At 37.8% G+C, this 22,279-nt stretch overlaps 1 protein-coding gene across 1 annotated transcript in view; it reads left to right on the forward strand.

The window, feature by feature from the left end:
• Window positions 1-15,300: 15,300 nt before the first annotated feature.
• Window positions 15,301-22,279, forward strand: part of CCDC150 (coiled-coil domain containing 150) — a 102,900-nt gene continuing 95,921 nt past the window's right edge. The window contains exon 1 of the mRNA XM_030325317.1: window positions 15,301-15,462. Coding sequence (XP_030181177.1) covers window positions 15,451-15,462 — 12 coding nt within the window. The 5' untranslated portion in view covers window positions 15,301-15,450. The remainder of the gene's footprint in view (window positions 15,463-22,279) is intronic.

Raw genomic sequence — 22,279 nt, forward strand, 5'->3', positions numbered from 1 at the left:
TGGACAACTATAACTCTGAGAGAAATTCCATCTTTCTAACCAGAGGACTGGAAAAAGGCCCTCAGAAATTGTAGAGAATAATGGAAATATCGGAGAGCAGAGAGCTGGAGAATATCTTCTAATTCTGTGTATGAACCAACATAAGCCCCAGGCTCACTCCCAAGCTATGCATGCACGGAATAGATGTCAGAGCCTCACCATATAATATTTTAACTGTCCAGGACACAATCTGGAATTACTCAACATACAAAGAACCAGGAAAATATGACCAATTTTTAAGAGAAAAGACAATCAACAGATGCAAAGTCTGAGATAACCCAGATCGGGGCAAACTTTTTCTGTAAACAGACAGATAGAAGGAATATTTTAGGTTATGTGGGCCATATTGTCTCTGTCACAACTCAACTCTGTCATTGTGGTACAAAAGCAGTTATAGATAATATTTCAATGAATGAATATAACCATGTTCTAATAAAATTGTGTTTACGGAAACAAATTTGAATTTCATATAATTTTGACATGTCACAAAAATATTAGCTTTCTTTTGATTTTTCTCCCAATCATTTAAAACTTTAATCTTAGGGGCGCCTGAGTGGCGCAGTCGGTTAAGCGTCCGACTTCAGCCAGGTCACGATCTTGCGGTCCGTGAGTTCAAGCCCCGCGACGGGCTCTGGGAGCCCGTTTCCGATTCTGTGTCTCCCTCTCTCTCTGCCCCTCCCCCGTTCATGCTCTGTCTCTCTCTGTCCCAAAAATAAATAAACGTTGAAAAAAATTAAAAAAAAAAACTTTACTCTTAGTTAAAGCTTTAGTTTAGTGTGGAAACTATTCTTTGTTCATGGGCCATACAAAAACAGGCAGCAGGTTAGATTTGGTTCACAGGCCTTCACTTGCTGACTCTTGGTCTAGCTGTTGGAAGTAACACTCTAAAGTATATAGGAGCACCTGCATAGCTCAATAAGTTAAGTGTTCAACTTTGGCTCAGGTCATGATCTCACAGTTCATGGGTTCAAGCCTCGCGTTGGGCTCTGTGCTGACAGTTCAGAGCCTGGACCCTGCTTCCGATTCTGTGTCTCCCTCTCTGTCTGATCCTCCCCAGTTCATGCTCTGTCAAAAAATAAATAAACATTAAAAAAAATTTTAAGTAGCTATTGTAACAATACTCCATGAAGTGAAGGTAAACATTCTTGAAAAGAATGGAAAGATACTCAAAGTTCTCAACTGAGAAATGGAAATTATCTCTATCTACTATAACAAATTGGAATTTTGAAACAGAAAAATACTATATCTAAAATAAATGTCAAGAAACTCAGGAAATCTTCAAATACTCTTTGTAATGCTCTGCTCCACCAAGATACCCAATAGGATTAAAATGAGCTCTATGAGGAATAAAACAGATAATTTCTGAAGCAGAATGAAGTTTTATAGCACAGGACCTCAGACCTAAAACCTCTAGATACTGGATGTTATTTTATTCTTATGGGGACTGGGGAAAGGGAATGGGAAATGTGTTATCAACTAGAGAGTACCTGGGAGATAAAAACATTTTTGTCATTTTTAGTATTTGTTTTTTGCTTTATTATTATATCTTTTTAAATTTTTATTATAAAAGTAATACATATCTATAAAAAATTTCCCAATGATACACAAGTATTTATGTTAATACATAAAATATAAAGTGGAAGGAAGTTAGTTCTCATCTCCCAACTCCAATCCTGAGAGATAAATACTAACAGTTTATGTATCTTCTCAAACTCTTTACTAGGCACATAAAATAAATATATTCAAAAGTTTTTCTTTTAAATAAAAATAGGATGACATACATATCTTACAATTGTTCTTTTCATCCAGTAATGTGAGGTGTACATTTTCCATTTAGTATATTCAGATATGCTCATTCTCTTTGATGGCTGTTTAGTGTTACTGTACTATTATTACCTAACCACTTCCTGTTGAAGATTGTGGTAGATTAAATTACAGATTCCAATTTTCCACTCTCCTATAGTCCATCTAACACCCTTGCTGTGGCTTCCTAGTGATCTTGGTATAATTTCCTATGTCTTGACTTCAGCTTGGCCACATTACATACTTTGGCCATTGGGATGTTACTAGATGTGACACAGGCAGAGGCTTGAAATGTGCTTGTGCACTTGGGCTGCCCTCTGGTTCTTCTATCATTCTCAGGAAGAGCATGCTCCAGGTAGCCACTGACCCTTTGCCTTCCTCTCTTGGAATGAGACCACACAGAGCTTTCCCAGCTAGCTTGTAGACATTGTGATTCTGAGAATAAATGCTTTCTTTTGTATGACACTGAGTTTTAGAGTGTTTTCTGTTATGTGGTATCACATTTTATTATAAAAAATTTATAATAAGTATCCATCCGTTTATGCAACTTTCAGCCAGATAAATTCCTAGAAGCATAATAGTTAAGTCAAATCTTAGTATTTTTTAAGCTAGCTAGCTGATGTGGGTGATGGTAAATATTAACATTTGTTAAGCATTTTCTACATTCCAGACTCTAAGTCTTTCACATGCATCAAGAACTGTAAAGGGTATGAGCTTTTATCCTACTTGCAAGCTAACAAGTTATCTTGCCACAGTTTCGTAGATGCTGACAAAGACATGAAACTCCCGAATCAGAGACAAAGGACTTTGTTACTTAGGACAAGCAGCATATGTAGCAGCAGGTTTGTATTAGTTCCCCTTTCTCCTAAGCACCAGAGAGGCATCACAGATTGGCTCAGGTGGATAATTGCATGTGGATTATGTTACAGGAAGGGATCCTTGAGTTTAGGGAATCCAAATCTTTTATAAAAGTTAGTAAGCAAACCTGCCTTTGTTCTAGTGGCAGACAGTCTATGTTTCAAGACTGTTCCCTATACAAATCTTCTTGAAAAGATAGACCAGAACAAAGGGAGGTCAATGCCTCTCCTTACAAGTCATAGAGAAATAGGAGAGATCTATGGACAATTGTCTCCTAATGGTATTATTAACTTAATTCTCTCTACTTTACAAATATGTAGACTAAAGCACAGAGAATTTAGTAACTTTCCCAAGGCCATACAGCTAAAGAATAGGAGAGTCAGGCATATTGGTCAATATTTCTAGGACAAAGATTTTTGTTTAAGAAAAATCTGAGGAACCCAATTCTTTCATTATCATATAAGAAGTAGTCCTTTTGATTTTATTAAGCTGTTCAGTTTATATAAGAAAAGAAATTGTATCTTGATAGCACTATAGCTAGAGAAGACTTTTTTCATAAATAATTATTTTAAGAAGCCAGGATGCTTTCCAGGAAGGCAGTATATAGGGGTAGAAAATGAAACCAGTCAAGCTGTCAAGGACTTCAAGAGACAATATGCACTTCAGACCTAATGTAGAAGCTTGATTTTATCATCAATAAGTTTGATTAAATTTACTACCTTGGCAGGCCCTCTGTATTGATTGTTATGGAGAAACAATGAAGAAAGAAATGTAAATATGGATTTTCTATTTGTTGAGAGCCAGAAGAGAAACAATTCTATTACACTTTGGATACGACATATTTCTGCTGTGACACTGATACATAGCTTACCTCAGAGCCTTGTATTTTGAAGGGTTGGACTAATCTTTGTTGACTATAACCAAGAGCATTCTTATTGTTTTCAGGAATATTTGTTGGAATGCATTACTTGTGTTTAACTCATCATATCAGTTCTTTAAGATATGTGTGTATGTGCATATTTTCAATGTGTTTTTAAGAGAGAGATGTGATTTTCCCCAAAGTTATAGAAAAATGAATAATGTTTTGACCCTTTTCATTCCATAAATAAAACAATTTTATGCTATTCGTCTGATTTATTGACTCATGGAATTCAAGGACATACTCAATATCTAAGAATGTAACTACGTCTCAGAAACAACTGAACCAAGGTCCTGACTACAGTTACAACATTTCACTCAGATGTTGAATTCTAAATAACCACTTACAGATCTTATTTTGCAACATTTTCCCCATTTTTGCATTGATTCTCTGACCAAAAATCATGTAGAAGAGAATTTTATGCTGAGGACATACATATAGAACCATGTAGGAAAATGGAAATCCCCACAGTCACTATGGAACTAGGGTGTAGGTTGTAAAGAAAAGGAGCAGAGCTGGAGAGACCCTCAATGGATCCATCAATGATATCCTGTACCTTCCCCCTGATATTCTAAAGCAAGTTGCAGTTTACTCTTTGTACGTAAGATGCCACAAATGAAAATAGGCAAGAAAAGGAGATATAAATAATAAAAACAAAATAACTAAGTCTGTGATGATAATACTTATGCTACCAAACCTGCAGTTAAGACTACAGGTCTTAACGATTGGTTCAATCATTCAATTCTGATACATATGTTGTAGACATTTAGAATTAGGTATATAATATTACCCTATTCTCTCCAATAAAACTCAGGTAGTCCTCAATGTTTATTGACTGATTCATGCATTTATTCAACTTTATACATTGAGATTTTCTATATGCTGGGAATTTTACCAGTTCTGAAGTACAATTGAAGTACATTGAAGAAGTACATTTATTTTATTTTTTGAATAGGTCATACATTCAAACGATTTAAAAATCAAAATAATCCTGGGGCATCTGGATGTCTCAGTCAGTTAAGTGGCCAACTTTTTTTTTTTTTTTTTGTAATGTTTATTTTTGAGACAGAGCATGAGCAAGGGAGGGGCAGACAGAGGGGGACACAGTATCTGAAACAGGCTCCAGGCTCTGAGCTGTCAGCATAGAGCCCAATGCGAGGCTTGAACCCATGAACTATGAGATCATGACCAGAGCCAAAGTCAGATGCTTAACCAACTGAGCCACGCAGGCGACCCTAAGTGGCTGACTTTTGATCTCAGCTCAGGTCTTGATCTCGGGATCATGAGTTCAAGCCCCACACTGGGTTCCACTCTTGGCATGAAGTTTACTTAAAAAAATAAAATTAGGGGCGCCTGGGTGGCTCAGACGGTTAAGTGGCCAACTTTGGCTCAGGTCATGATCTCGCGGTCTGTGAGTTGGAGCCCCGCGTCGGGCTCTGTGCTGACAGCTCAGAGCCTGGAGCCTGTTTCAGATTCTGTGTCTCCCTCTCTCTGACCCTCCCCCGTTCGTGCTCTGTCTCTCTCTGTCTCAAAAATAAATAAACGTTAAAAAAATTTTTTTAAATAAATAAAATTAAATAAAATAATAAAATCAAAATAATACTAAAAGGTATATACTGTAAAGTTTTATTTGCATAGAAGTCCCCATCTACCTTTTTCCTCATCCTATGTATCCTACAGGTAGCGTAGCCATATATCCTGGTTTTCCTAGAACATTTCCAGTTTGTGCCTTTTGTCTTGTTTTAATTATTAATGATGTCACCTTTTATTTTCAAAAGCGTTCTAGTTTAAATAATAAACATGAGAGGAAAAAATCAATAAACTTGAACACAATCAAGAAAATCAATGAACCCAAAAGCTACTCCTCTGAAAAAAAATCAATAAAATTGATAAAATTTTAGCCAGATTAACCAGAAAAAAAAAAGAGAGAGAGAGAGAAGACAAAAACTACTAGTACTAGAAATGAAAGAGAAACTGTCATGACAGATCCACACAGAGAGTAGAAAGATAATAAGGTAAGACTACCAATAACTCTAAACCCATAAATCAACAACTTCGAAAAAATGGACAAATTAAAAAGATACAAACTACCTAAACCCACTCAAACAAAACAACAAAAAAAACAAAACAAAACAAAAAAAAACAAACAAAAACCCAATAGTCCGATAACTATAAAAGATATTGAATTTGTAGTTAAAAGACCTTCCAACAAAGACAATTTCAGGTCCAGATGCTTCACTGGCAAAGTCTAAAAAATAATTAAGAAAAAAATAACGCCAATTCTATACAATGTCTTTCAGAAAATATAAGAAAAGGAAATACCCATACATTTTATGAGGGTAGAATTATCCTAATATCACAACCAAACACATTATAATGAAAGAAAAATAAAAACCAATATCCCTCCTCAAATACAGACATAAACCTCCTTGACAAACTATTAGCAAATCAAGTCTAGGAATATATAAAAAGGATAATACAGATCAACCAAGTGTGTATTATCCTAAGAATGCAAGGTGGTTAAACTTTTGAAAAATCAATGTAATTAATCAGATTACTAGACTAAAGAAGAAAACAATATATAATTATCTCAATAGTACTTGACAAAAATGAATACCTTTTCACAATAAAAACTCTCAGGAAACTAGGAATGGCCAGAAACTTACATATCCTGATAAAGGACAACCATAATAACCCTACAACTAATATCAAATTTAGTGCGAACAAGGCAAGGATATCTTTCTTTCACTACTCCTATTCAACATCAGAGTAAAAATCCTAGTCAATGTAACAAATGAGAAAAAGAAAGTTATTCAGATTATGAGGGAAAAAATACTCTATTTGCAGATGACAGGATTTTTTATGTAGAAAATCCCAACGAATACATTTTTTAAAAGTTCCTAAAACTAGTAAGTGAGCTTAGCAAGGTCACAGGATAAAAGATCAAAATACAAAAGTCAAGTATGCTTCTATACACTATTTCTATATTCTATATATTTCTATGTTGTAACAATGAGCACTCAGATTTGAAACTTGAAAAACTGCTATTTAAAATAACACCCCCAAAATGAAAACGTAGATATAAATCTATGAAACTATGTATAGGACCTGTACGCTGAAAACGTCAAAATACTGATTAAAGAAGTCAAAGAAGACCTAAAAAAGTGTAGAGATGTATCATGTTCATGGATTGATAGACTCCATAATATATTAAGTTCTCCCCAATTTGATATATAGATTCAGCATATTCCCAATTAAAACCCTAGCAGAATTTTGTGTAGGTATCAACAGGTTGATTTAAAATTTTCTAAGGAAAGGCAAAAGAACTAGAATAGCCAAAAAATTTTGAAAAAGAACAAAGTTGGAGGACTACACCTCCTGATTTCAAGAATTATTATAAACTAAGTGTAGTTGAACACAGGGTAGCACTGGTGGAAAGAGAGACACAAAGATCAATGAAACAGAATTGAGAGGCCAGAAACAGGCTCATGACTTTTAGGTAGATTAATTGATTTTTGACAAAGGTGCCAAGGCAATTCAATGGAGAAATCATGGGTAATTTTTCCAACAACGGTGCTAGAATAATTGGATGTCCCTAAGCAAAAACAAAAACAAAACCCTGACAACATATACCTCATACCTTATTCATATACCTAAAGGTAAAACATAAAATGATACAACTTCTAGAAGAAAATGTAAGAAAAACAATTTGCATGACCTAGGACTAGGGTAGGAGTTTTTAGGTATGATATCAAAAGCACTAATCATAAAAGAAAAACTGGTAAGTAGGACTCTAACAAAATTAAAAACTTCTGGGGATGCCTGGTTGGTTCAGTCGGCAGAGCAAGCAACTCTTGATTTTAGGGTTGTAGGTTCAAGCCCCACATTGGGTATAAGGATTACTTAAAGTTAAAAACAAATCAAAAACTTCTGCCATGCAAAAGATAATGTTCAGAGAATAAAAAGACAAGCCACAGACGGGGAGAAAATGTTGTCAAAAAATATTTTGATAATGGGTTTGTATCTCAAAAAATTTATTTGAGAAATAAACCACCATTTAATTAAGAAAACAAACCACTTGATTTTAAAAATGGGCAAAAGATATATACATGTTGAAAATATGTTCAACTTCGATAGTCATTGAGGAAATGGAAATTGAACCACAGCAAGATACCACTACACATTTAGTAAAATGGCTTAAAAATGCTAACAATATCAAGTGTGGACAGTGGTGAGGAGCGACTAAGAATGTCAATACAATCTTACAGATGGACATGCAAAATGGTAGAGCCACTTTGGAAAGCAATTCGGCAGCTTCTTATTAATTTACCTAATAAATAATGCCACAATCCCACTCATAAGGGTTTATCCGAGAGAAATGAAAATTTTGTTTTCACACAAAAAGCTCTTTGCAAATGTTTATACCTGTTTTATTAATAATCACCAAAACCAGGAGCACCTGGGTGGCTCAGTTGGTTGAAGTCATCTGACTTCAGCTCAGGTCATGATCTCACAGTTAGTGAGTTCAGGCCCCATTTCAGGCTCTGTGCTGACAGCTCAGAGCCTGGAGCCTGCTTCAGATTCTGTGTCTCCCTCTCTCTCTGCCCCTCCCCTGCTCATGCTCTCTCTCTCAAAAATAAATAAAACATTAAAAATTTAAAAAAAAATCACCAAAAACTGGAAACAACCCAAATGTTCTCCAACCAGTGAATGAATAAGCAAACTCAGATGTATCCGTTCGGTGGAATGTTAGTAAGTTACAAAAATGAATTATTATTTTTTAAACAACAAAACCCACTTATTTCTCACAGTTCTAGAGGCTAGGAAGTCCAAGATCAAATGCTGGCAGATTCAGTGTCTGGTGAGGACCCTCTGCCTAGTTTGCTGACGGCTGTCCTGTTGTATCCTCACATGGATGAGAGAGAGAGATCTTGTGTCTCTTTCTCTTTTTCTGAGAGCATTAATCCCACCCTCAGGACTTAGTCTAACCCTAACTGCCTTTCAACAGTTCTACCTCCCAATACCATCATGTTGGGGATTAGGAGTTCAACATATGAAATCTAGGGGTGGGGGTGACATTTAGTACATGGAGCATTATTTCTGCTACATCATATTTTCCTAAAGTTTGTCAATGAAAGATTGAGGGAGGTATTGCTAGCCTATTACCGAAGCAGTGTCACGAAAATGTGGTTTTTTTAGGCTTTTTTTAATGTTTATTTTTGAAAGAGAGAGCACAAACAGGGGAGGGGGTAGAGAGAGAGAGGGAGACACAGAATCCGAAGCAGGCTCCAGGCTCTGAGCTGTCAGCACAGAGCCCCATGCAGGGCGGAACTCACGAATTGTGAGCTGAAGTCAGACACTCAGCTGAATGAGCCACCCAGGCGCCTCTATTTTTAGGCTTTTGAGAAGGAACCAAGTGGAGGAGGAAGGTGGGTGAGTGAAGGAGTAAGCTCCCTGGGGAGATAGTGCCCAGGATGAGAGCATGCCTGTGTCTGTATAAGGATAAGCAATTCCAGGGGTGCCTGGGTGGCTCAGTTAGTTAAGCCTCCGACTCTTCATCTTGGCTCAGGTCATGATCTCATGGTTCGTGAGATGAAGCCCCGTGTTGGGTTCTGTGCTGACAGCACGGAGACTGCTTGGGATTCTCTCTCTCTCCCTCTCCTCTCCCACCTCTCAAAAAATAAATAAACTTTAAAAAAGAATAAGCAATTCCACATATAACTATTTATTCAATTTGTTCTTCCTTGGGGTCTTCTCAGGACATCATTATCAACCTTTCAGTAACCTTATTAATTTAAAACAGTAGGATACTTTAGATAATCTTCAAGACCATGCTTTATCTTTATAGCTTTTTCTAGGAAGTCTATCATCCCAGAACTGAAAAGAACTTTCTGAGTTACAAATGAATTATTGATTCATGTAACAACATGGATCAATCTTAAATGCATCTGGTAACTGAGAGAGGTTAAACCCAAAAGGGTGGGACTCCATTAATGTGACATTTTGGAACAGCAAAATTATAGGTATGGAAAATATATCAGTGGTTGCTAGCGGTTAGGAGGTGGGGGGAGAGGTTGACTAGAAAGGGGAAGCATGATGGAGTTTTGAGTTTTGAGAGCGAGGAGAGTGTTCTCATGGTGGGAGACTAAGACTAATAACTTGTCAAACCCCATATAACTCTACACCACAAGAAGTGAATTTTACTGTATGTAAATTAAATAAAATCAACCAGGATGCACACAGAACACAAGATAGAATGCAGACTGGCACTCATGAATCTAACTGCATTACAAATAAATCAAATAGCCACATGGAAGCAGGTAGAGAAGAAAGGGGCTGATCTAAGTAACTTTGGAAAATAGTGTTTTGACTGGGTACTGTAAGGCTAAGGCATAAAGAACAAGTACTCAAGCAATATGCTCTAGTTTTAAATTGTGTTTCTCTTTGGGCATGGGTTAGCAAGTTTTAAAACGACTTTATGCGTGTACTAGGGTTGAACAAATAGATATATTGTAGATAATGAAAGTCAGGGCTCCAACAGTCAGAGAAAGAAATTAAAAGTCAAGAAAGGACAAAGGGTGGAATAAGCTGTGGTGCTAATTTGAGTGGCAGTGTCAGTAGGAACTCATGTTTTGTTTATTTATGTATATGCAAATATATATACAGATAGATAAAGAAATATAGACATGTATGTATATGCATGGATTGGTATATAAACATGTATTTTCTAGCTTTACCTTTTGAGAGGAGCTATCAGCAGCGATACCCTAGCATTTGATTTTAAATACCATTCTTTCATAAAAAGGAACAGGACTCCTTGGAAAAGGGATTAAATCTGTGGTGAGGCAGGGAAAATACAAGATGAACTTGGAAATCTTGCAGTGACAAAAAGTAAGGAAGTGCTAAAAAAAGAAAAAAAAAGCAAGAAGGGACACAGCAGCTCCTTCATGATCTCTGAAAGGCCAAAGCTAGAACAATTTTATTGGTTGAGCCATAAAATGACAACAGTATTGAATTATAACCCAAAGGATAGAACAAATATCCATAAGCCCACACTTATATAAATACACAAATGAACAAATCCAAATAAATAAATGGGAAAAAAACATAAATTCCTCCCTACCAAAGAATTCTAATTAATAAATGAGGAATATGGAAAGTCACATTAAGCACACCGCAATAATAACTGCTGCTGGTGAGACAAACTAGCTAAAATTAGTGAGTGAAAGTTTAAGGAGAAACAGGATACTTGCAGAGCCTCAAAGTATCTCCCCCCCCCCAATATTTAATAGTAGTGCAGAGAGGAACACAGAAATATTTTACTGGAGAAATCTAGTAGACATCACCTAAACAGGTGATGGACCTTAACTTTAACAGTTATAAGACATACACATTGTGTGCACCCCCAGACCTGATACACTCAAGAAGTACACAATGTCACTTCTATAGTATTCGTCTCAAAATGAAGAATCTTGACCTAATCATGAGAAATCATGACAAACCCAAAATGAGGGGCATTTTAAAAAATAACTGACCAGCAGTCTTCAAAAAATCCCAGGGTCATGAAAGACAAAAGCTGAGGAAGGAGTCAGGACAAGTACATGCAATGTAAAATCCTGGATTGTATCCTGGAACAGAAAAAGGACATTAGTGGGCAAACTGATGAAATTCAAATGAAGTTTGTCGTTTAGTTAATTGTTTAACACCAGTATTAATTTCTTTGTTTGATCATTGTAGCATGACTATGTAAGAGGTTAACATTTGAAAGCTGGGCGAACGGTAGATGGGAACTCTCTGCGCTGTTTTTGCAGCTCTTCTGTAAATTTAAAATTATTTCATAACACAAAATTGGTAAAAATCATTTTGGGTAAGATGAAAAATTATATGGTTGCCTTACCTACAGAGGTAATAAAAGGTATTAATGTTGCTGGTTTCTTGTGTATCCTCTCAGTACTTATTTATATAAATACAATATTCTTATTTCTCCTGTTTCCATGTACCTTGCTTTTTTCATTTAAAATGTATCCTAGAAACTTTCCATAAATACATAGATTTCCCTCATTTTCTTTTCAATGTATTTCTTATCTTATAGTTAGATGCTGAAATTTCTGTCTTGACCCACTGTTGTCAAAATGTGCAGGAGATGGAATCAGATTCAAAAGCAGGACTTTGAAGACAGACCCAAGTCCCAATAACCATTCTGTCACTTACTGGCTGCATGGCTATCTCCTATGGGAACACAACTGCATCTTAAGGTTACAGCATGAATGGGGGAGGGTCAGAGAGAGAGGGAGACACAGAATCTGAAGGCTCCAGGCTTTGAGCTGTCAGCACAGAGCCCAATGCGAGGCTCGAATTCACGGACCGTGAGATCATGACCTGAGCCGAAGTCAGACGCTTAACCCACTGAGCCACCCAGGCGCCCCTTATGTATCATCTTATTAAGAGAAAAAGAGTATTCCAATCTTGGGAAATGTAAAATAGAGCTGCAGCAATATCACCATAATCTTGATTGTTCTGAAATTCGGTCACTAGAACAATCTGAAAAGCTACTTGGCCACAAAATTTAGTTGGTAAAACTAAGTGACAGAGACCTTGTAAAGAAGTGTTGTTACTCTAGACTGATGGAAATAACAGATTTATTTTCCCAGCCCTGAGTCAAAGCACCAGTTCAATAAAAAGTCCAAGACCCCTTCAAATTCTAATCTCTATGTAGAGAGCCAATACTTTACCAAAAGTTCTGTACTGCACACATCAGGTGCTGGACTGGTTAGTGAACCTGCCATTCTTTTTTCTCCGTTGTACCAGCTCTTGCTGGTATGAAAACTTTGAGTTTTTGTGTTTGTATTTCTCTATCCACAGAACACATTTCCAAGGAGAAGTGGTTGCAAGTAACTTTGCTATCATTTTTGTAATCGCAATGGCAAATCATTGCCAGCTTTGGAAGAAAGTAGATGCTTTTTTTTTTTTTTTTTTTGGCTTACAAATAGAATATATATATATATATATATATATATATATATATATATATATGCATATATAGTCAAAAGACTGAGAAATAGCCTCTGTCTGTAGAAGCATTCATTAGTTCACTCACTTAATAAGGAGGACTTACCAAGCATTGTAAGCCTGGCTGTGTGCCGGGCATTGTGCTTGGTGTTGAAAATAATAAGCTCAAAATAAGAACAAAACTCCCATCTTTAACTTACTTACAGCCTAATTAAGGGTAGATAAGACACACTGACAGTTATAATGCAGTGCAGTAAACTATGGGAGCAAATAGAATGGCTTCACAGAAGAGGTTACATTTCTGTTGGGTTCACCAGGCAGACTAGAGGAAGGGCATGCCTGGCAGAGGATACACAGCCTGCACACACAGAAACATGCTGGTATGCTTGAATTCAAGCTTTTTTGGGGTGACCAGGTGCAGATATGGCTGGTGGATTAGGCTGAAGTCATAAGCAGTTTCTATTTCTTCCTGTTCAGTGGAAAGCTACTAGTTCAAAGGGAGAACTATTAAATGGTTCTTTTTTTTTTTTTAATGTTTTTATTTACTTTTGAGAGAAAGAGAGACCAGCGCAAACACACATGCAGGGGAGGGGCAAAGAGAGAGAGGGAGAGAGAATATCTGAAGCGGGCTCTGTGCTGACAGCAGAGAGCCCAATGCGGGGCTTGAACTCACAAACCAGGAGATCATGACCTGAGCTGAAGTCCAACGCAAAAAGACTGAGCCACCCAGGTGCCCCCTATTATATGTTTTTAAGCAAGAGACAGAAATAATTGGATTTACAGTTGACTTTCGAACAACATGGGTTTGAACTGCATGGGTCCACTTATATATGAATATTTTAAATAAATACAGCACAATACTCTAAATGTATTTTCTCATCCTTACGATTTTCTTAACATTTTTTCTTTAGCTTACATTATTGTAAAAACAGAAAATATGTTAATCAAATCTATTTTATTTGTAAGACTTCAACAGTGGACTATTCTGGGGTATCAAAAGTTATACATGAAGTTTTGAACACATGGGGTTTCAGGGCCACTAACCTCCATGTTGTTGTTGGGTCAACTGTGATTTTTAAGATCACTTTAGCAGATATATAAAGGTTGCATTGGGAAGGGTGATCAGAAAACCAATTAGAAGTCTAATGTGGTATTTTAGTGAGAGAATATATGGTTTTCATGGAATCTCAAGCTTTCGATGACTGAAAAGACTTTTATCAATGGGTCAAGACATATAAAAGCCATTTATCACTTGAAAATCAAGAGTGAAATCAGACAAAAAAATCAATATTCTTAGGCACTTAAAAAAATAAAAACAGACTTTTTATATAATGAATTCTCAGGTATCCAAGACTGATTCTCTAGCAGATTAATTCGTTTATTGAAGAATTCAGATTCTGTTCTCTAACTTTGTAATTGCTTAAGTTCTTATATGGTTTTCCAGGTGGTAGAAAGAGGAAAAGAAATGAAAAACAGTAAATTTAATCAATTGGCTCCCTGACTGTTGCTTAATATGCAGATTCAGGAAGGTGAAAATGCTCATTACATTGAAGTGTGTGGATATCTGTGGAGGGCATACACATATAGCTCATCTCCGCAGATAAATCAGACATCATTGAAAATGTACATACTGGGAGAATAATTGGCTCTTTGTGTTGATGCTCTAAAATACTCTCCCACTTTTCCTATTAAAAGCTTTATTTGGTCCCTCCACCTGAATAATGTATGCAGGGCTCATTTCTCTTTTACCAGATGGGCTCACAGTTTAATGAATACATCTTACAGCTGTGGTTTGATAGACATTCTTTCTATCTCATGTTGAAGCTTGGCTATCAGAATTATCAAAATAGCCAGATCATTTCAGTCAGGCACTTGCTTAGCAAATGAGGACTCATCTAGAATTTGACTGCATTCATTTGAGGGCTAAAGTTATTCTCAGCTGCGCCCCCAAGGAGATAAGAGAAACGCCTTAATTGCCCTGATGGTGGTAACAGGTGTTCTCGTCAGCTACCTAAATGCAAAGCCATGTTGTCTTTTCACCGGAGGCTTCTCGTCAAGTGTGAGTTCCCAGTCTTACAGCAAAACAACTCTAAAACGGCTGCAGTACTATTTTCAAATCTTTCTTCTTTCTTAGCTATTTATAGCCCTATTTAGAAATACCTATTCACTTCCCGGTTGACAAGGCAAGAAATAGATTATGCTGATGAAACAAAAGACAAGCGAACAGAAAACATGACTTTTACTCTCCGTCTGGCCATGGACAAGGATGAAGAGGCCCTTGGTTTTTCCTTCGAGAGAAGAATGTTTGAGTTTGTATTTTTAACATTTTTTTTAATGCTCATTAACAAAGTCTGTTGTATTTTCTTATCGTTCAGAAGTTACTTGTTACTTTAGTCCTCCTAAAACTAAAATCATTTTCTAATCATGGATTTCTCCTGTTACAGGGTATGTTTGCCAAATTACCTAAGTGCCACCGGCTCACCCAGGCAGAACCAGTAATTCTGCAAAGTAGACAGGACAATCCGTGAGGTTGAGTGGGAGGAAACTACATATCCCGGCATGCCTCGCTCGCGAGCACAATGGAGCCCTGTCGTCATCCGGGGTCACGGGGGTGAGCGTTCCTTACGCACCGCCGGATTCCGGCCTGGGTCCCGCCCCGGGCGGAGGGCCCTCCTGGGCCGGGAAAACTGCAATTCCCGGCATGCGCTGCCACGGATGCGCCTGCGTACAGGAGCTACCGCGCCGGAGCGGGTTGGTTTAAAGCGCGTTTAGTTCCATGGAAACCCGCCTACCTGCTGCGAGACAGAGTTACAGGCGGACGGATGGACTGTGGGGTAAGGGCGACCGTGCCGTGGACCGGTTAATCCGGGAACGGAGGTGCTGGGCCCGCGGGGGAGAGCTGGCAGCTCACATAAGACCACCATCACCTGTCCCTTTTGCCCTTTCTCCTCCCTGGCAGAGTTTAGTCTCGTTCTCTGGACGTCGGGACCCTGATTTACGGCGCTTCTGTGCTTGATGCGAGTGAAAACCGTTTAGGAGCAAAGTTTGCATTGGCCTGGCTCTAGCTGAGGGAAGGAGGATAGCTACCAGAGAGGGCCTCCAGATGAGCTCCAACACCACCTTTTCTTTATGTTTGGCTGGAGGTTATCGGTTCCTAGAAAAGCCATTTTGACGTTTTTGTTTGTTTTTAATTATAATTAATTAATTATAACACCGGTTATATTCCCTGATCTGTTTATTAGAATGCAGGTGTCAGGAATTGGCTTTCGTTCATTGAAGTTTCCTCAGTGCCTGGACAGAATACACGTTCGTTAAATTTTTCCGAAATTTCGGAATTGTTTGCCACTTGCAGTGTCCCATGCACTGTGCTAGGCTCTGAAGATAGAGAGGGATTAATCTGACCCTACTGGGGAGAAGCTCACAGTCTGGCTTGAACATCCACCCACTCCTCATGTCCCTGACTTGTGAGTCTTGGAGCACCCAGGACTAGGTCCCTTAATCCTTTCTGTTCTCTGTTAGGCAGTCTTGTGCCTTTACACGCTACATGTGTGTTGAGAATTTAAGAATTTATATCTCCAGTCCACAACTCTCCCTTGAACTCTGTATCTACAAGTTCAGTCGTGTTGGTCGTCTTTCCGGTTTTAAATTTTACATTTCCAAAACAGCTCAATCTTCCGACAAGCTAATTCTTCTGAAGGGCTTCTATTGTCTAAATAAATGGCAGCACCATCTTCCAATTGCTTCCTTGCTCTCATGTTTCATATCTAATTCATTAGCAAAACCAATCTTTAAAATATGGTTGGACTCTGACCACTTCTTACTATTGTGTTGCTATCTATCACCCTGGTCCTATCCACCAGGCACCACCTGCCTGGATTATTGTAGCAGCTTCCCAACTGGTCTTCCTACTTCTGTGGTTGTCCTCCTACCATTGTGGGAGGGTATCCAGAGTGATCCAGTTAAAGTAAGTTAGATCACAGCACGCCTCAGCTCTGTACCCTCCAATGGCTCTGAGAGTCACTGAGAGTAAAGACCCAATCTTTCCAATAGCCTTTCAGGCCTAATATGATCTGGTCCCTTTATTACCCTCTGACCTCACCTCCTGTAGTTCTCTACTTCACTTACTCCTCTCCAGCCAGACTGACCTCCTTACTGTTTGTGAAGATCTTTGTACTCATCGTTCACTCTTTCTGGACTTCTCTGTCCCCTAGATGTTTACATGACTCATGCCTCCACCTCCTTCACAGGTCTTTGCTGAAATATCATCTCAGTGAGGCTTTCTTTGATCAGTCTGTTTAAAATGAAAGCCAGCACCACAGCTCTTATCGTATCCTCTTTCCTGCTTTATTTTTCTCCATTGCACTATCAGCAATAAACAAACTATGTATTTTACTTAATGTCTGTGCTCCTTAGTTGGAATATAAGCTTCACGAGGGCAAGGAATTTTGTCTGTTCACTACTGTATTTCCCAGTGCCTATAACAGTTTCCAGCTCATGGTAGCATTCAGGAAATATTTGTTGGCTTTATGAGTGAATGAAGACAGTATTACTGAACACATTATTTTCCAACGGTTGTGATAACATCAAGTCCCTAGCCTGTTATTTTAGAACCGACAGCATATAGTTGTACCTATTGCCAGGTGTAGGAATGGAGCCTATGTCCACTGAAGCAAGTGTCCCTATTTTTTTTTTCTTTTTAAGAATTTATTTTTCAGTTATCTCTGTACCCAATGTGGGCTCTAACAACCCCAAGATCAAGAGTTGCATTCACCACCAAGTGAGCCAGTCAGGAGCCCCAAGTATTCCCTTTACAGTCACCTGGCTTATACTAGGATATTACTTATAATATTAGTCTTATTCATGCCATCCTTTCAGTGAGGTAACCTACTTACAAGCTCCTTAGAAATACTCTCCCTAGAGTGGAAAATGGGTGATGGGCATTGAGGAGGGCACCTTTTGGGATGAGCACTGGGTGTTGTATGGAAACCAATTTGACAATAAATTATATTTAATATAAAAAATAAAAATATGCTTATTTACAGTTATAAAAATAAAATAAATAAAAAATATTTATTAAAAAAAAGAAATACTCTCCCTAAATTAAGTTGATGATAATACATTTTTAAAAGTAGCTATGAATGAACTTTTTTAAAAACTAGAAGTTTATATCTCAGTGATTTTATTACTGTTACGATCAAGTATCAGGACTTAGGTTCAAGACTACAGTGATATTTTCACCTTTTTAAAAGCAGCAAAGCACACATAAATCAAGCCATAGTCTCTGCTAGAATAGTAGCAATTGGAGCTATATTCTTTTCTTGTAAGACTGTTCTTAGACTATGAGCTTTTGAGCTATGACTTCAGAAGATCTGCCAAGTGGCCAGTGGATTGTGTGTGGGAGCCTGCCAAATAAGGGAAGACAGACGGGTATGAATAACTGTAGTGAAATGAGAGTCTCCCAACTCAACAGATTTACTGGATCCCAGGTAGTTACCTCACTCTTTCTTTAACAGGCTGCCAGGTACTCAGGGACTCTCCCTGGTGGATATTAAGGCTGTCTCCCTCTTGCTATTCATCTACCATTGCTTCCTTGGGCTTTCCTGACCTTGACATTTTTTTTTTTTTTCCTCTTTCCTATTGTAGGGAAGGTTTGTGGAGGGATGGTTTTCAGCTAATCCTGACACCTGTTTTTAATCTCCAAAGGGTAGATTGGCTTGTTTGCTTTTCTAGTCAACTTCTTGGATGACTTGATCATGCTCATGAGTGATTCACTAAGAATATTTCAAGAACGCTGCCATGTTCACTAAGAAGCTTTATCCCTGCCTGCCATCAATCTGTCCCAGGCACCTCAGTCTTCCCTTCCTTAGGGTGAATTTTCTGTAAATCTCTTCCCCCTCAGAGTCTAGGGGCCAAGTTTATTTCTTCCGTTTTGTTTATTTTTTTTCATCTCTGGAAGCCTGAGTAGCTCCAGTGTAGATCAAGTGGGTGTGAGTGATGATGCAAATCACATTCTTACTCAAACATATATGGACTTCCTCTTTTTTTAAAAAATGAAGCAATTTAATTTGAATTGTTTTCCATTTTGTTTTTATGTCTGAAAGAGCCTACATACTGTAAAGTAAATGTGAGCATTTTATACGTATAGGTACCTTAGGGACATGTCGGCATAACCGTGATTTTTTTCAACAATTACATGCAGAAATTTTAGGTGGCAACCTATATCCCATTCAAAATATGTGGGAAGCTTGTATTCCATTTCCTGTATTTTTTCCCCTAAATGGACTAATGTTTGTATTAGTATTTTGTGCTTGGCTTCTGGTATAAATAAATAGGGATCATCCTTTGTATTATAACCGGATACTTCAGCCTAACAAGTTGTTAAGGAAGTTGTCCTCCCCCCCATTTCCCAGCACTGCTTGTCTTTTCTTTTATGGCCTCCTTCTACTTGTTTCTCCACCAGCTATTGCCTGGGACTACTGTGTATTAGGAATATCTTGTTGCAAGCAACAGAAAAAAGTGTTTAAAACAAAAGAAAAAGTTTATTTTTCTTAAATAAGAAGTTTGGATGTTACAAGTTTTGAAAAAAAAAAGGCTAATCTGGGTTTCTCTTGCCTTTTCCTTGTGTTTCTCAGATGCTGGTGATCTGTGACTGTTTATATCTAAAAGTGAGGTACTACATGACTGACTGAAAGAGAGTTCTCAAAACTCTGGGCTTCATATGGGGAAAGAAAGGACAGGTGCCATCATTTCAGTTTTTTTAATGGCAAAAACAAAACCCTTCCCAGAAGCTCCTTGCAAACTTTGTGCCCAAAGCCTCATTGGCCAGAATGTGTCCTATGGGTGTGCCAGTTGCAAGGGAGGCTGGGGACATGAACTTTTCAGCTTCTGTTAGGGAGAGAACAAAGGAGCCAACTATGTCTACCCCAAACCTTATTAAACACCTTTTACATTTTCTCCTCACTTCAGGCCTAGTTTATTTCTAGGTGGATAGTAAAGAGACAGCAGGTGACAGAAAACGCAATGGAGGGTAAATCCATGTGGTGTTTCTCCATTGTTACCGTTCCATTTTCTCCCTACCCCACACTAGTGGTGGTTTCCCCAACCCTAGCCCTAGTTTCATGGAGGCTCTTCGTTCTGTTACCAGAGAAATACTATCCTGGTTCCTGTGGTAACATGAGCAGGAGTCTCCAAATCTGGCTTTTTTCAGAAACATAGATGAACCTTACTTCAAATCTTTGTATATACATAGACCCCTTTACTACCTATATGTACCTTTGTCTTTCCCTTCAGGAAAAATTGAAAGCATGGAAGGAAGTTAATAATGAGCTTCTCTACCCGCATATCCTTAAACTGATTGTTAACAGAAAATCTTTTTTAAAAATTGAAATTATATGTGTCAGAAATGCTTTCTACTTCATAGAGGAGGATAAAAGAGAGAAATCCTGGTCAGAAGCACTAAAATAAAAGTAAAAAGAAAATTTGTACCCTTTGACCTTTATCATTCCTTATCCCTCCCTCCAGACCATTCTATTCTGTTTCAGCCTTTTTTTTTTTAATTCCACATATAAGTAATATCAGACAGTATCTTTCTTTCTCTGTCTTGTTTATCTCAGCTTAGCATAATGCCCTCTAGATTAATCCATGTTGTTGTGAATGGCAGAGTTTCCTTTCTTTTTACAGCCAAATAATATTTTATTAAGTATACACATCCACACAATCCACATATATATATCACATTTTTTTAATCCACTTATCTGTTGAAAGATAAGGGTATATAGGTTGTTTCTCTATCTTGACTATTCTGAATAATGCTGCTGTGAACATGAGTGAGCAGCCACTTCTTCAAAATGATGTCTTTGATTCCTTTGGATATATACCAAGGAGTGGGATTGCTGGACCATATGGTAGTTCTATTTTTAAATTTTTTGAGGGACTTCCATACTGTTTTCCATAATGACTGTACTATTTTATATCCCCACCAACAGTGTATAAGGCTTCTCGTTTCTCCAAATCTTCACCAACATTTGCTGTCTGTCTTTTTGATAATAGCTACCCTAATAGGTGTGAGGTGATACTCATTGTGGTTTTGATTTGCACTTCCCTGGTGGTTAGTGATATTGAGCACCTTTTCATTTATCTATTGGCCCTCTGTACATTGTCTTTGGGGGAAATGTCTATTTAGGTCCTCTGCCCATTTTTTACTTGGATTCTTTGCTTTTTTGCTATTGAGTTATATTTTGGACATTAATGCCTGATCAGATCAGTGGTATGTAATTATTTTCTACCACTCTGTAGGTAACCTTTAAAATAAGAAGTTCTGAGGATCTAATGTACAGCACGGTAACATAGTGATCTGTTGTATAGTTGAAAGTTGTGAGTGGGTCTTAAGCATTGTTACCCCACAAACACACAAAGTTAACTATATTATCTATGTGGGGTGATGTGTTAATTATCTTGATCTTGGTAACCATTCTACAGTGTATATGTATATCAAATCATCACATTGTCCACTTTAAATATATTCAATTATATTCTATTATTCCTCAGTAAAGTTTAAAAAAAAGAAGATGGAAAAGACAATAGGCCATTCTCTGGGACCTTTGGGAGGAAGATAAAAGGTGATTGGAGAGCTATTTCAGGATGAAGATATGTCGTTGATGGCTGTAGCACTGTTATATTGGCAAGAAGCTCATCCTTTTCATAGCTCCTCACCATAATTCTTGCCCCCTTAAATCTTGCCATCAGTTTTCCCACTTCTTTAATTCTTGCCTTGAGTGATGGAGACGACCTTCAGTGACTGGGACACTTCGACTGCCTGGGAGGTGAGGGGGAGAGATCTGATTATACAGTAAATAGGGGAGAAAACATGTGTTCCTAATATCTGAATGGGATCTTTATGAACATGTTTCCATAGGGATACCATTGCTAGTAATGGTTAAGGTTTACAGGCTGGTTACTATAGAAATGTCTATACAGGATGGAGTTGCAGGAAAATGTCCTTAAAGTTTCTTTCCATCAATGACTTTGTCATGAACTTTGGGTCCATGATTCACTTATATGTTAAGACTGCTTCTTTGTTAATTCTGTCTCATTTGTCACTAACATTTCAAAAAGTAGTCTCGCTACTCGTTACTCTTAGACAATTTGGGGAGAGAAATCTGGAAATTTTATATCAATAGCTATAGAAGAGTCTTTGCTAGGCTATGAAGTTAAGTTTGCGAATTATTTTTTAAAATTGCTGCTTTGGTGTAGTTAGTACATTTATTTTATAATAACTGCTCAGAGGGTGCCTGGGTGGCTCAGTTGGTTAAGTGTCCAATTCTTGGTTTTGGCTCAGGTCATGATCTCACAGTTTTGGGAGTTTGAGTCCCACGGTGGGCTCTGCACTAGCAGTGCTTGGGATTCTCCCTTTTGCGCGTGCACGCTCTCTCAAGAGAGAGATAAATAAATAACTCAGAAGTCTCAGTATAGGATTTTTTTTCTGATAGGTTGGTTGGAATATGTTTTATTCCTTTTTAAATTTATTTATTTTGAGAGAGAGAGGCCATGGGAAGGGGTAGAGAGAGAAGGAGAGAGAGAGAATCCCAAGCAGGCTCTGTGCTTCAGTGCGTAGCCAGACTCGGGGCCTGATCTCATGAACTGTGAGATCAT

The sequence above is a fragment of the Lynx canadensis genome, chromosome C1 (assembly GCF_007474595.2).
Source record: "Lynx canadensis isolate LIC74 chromosome C1, mLynCan4.pri.v2, whole genome shotgun sequence".
Classification (NCBI taxonomy): Eukaryota; Metazoa; Chordata; class Mammalia; order Carnivora; family Felidae; genus Lynx; species Lynx canadensis.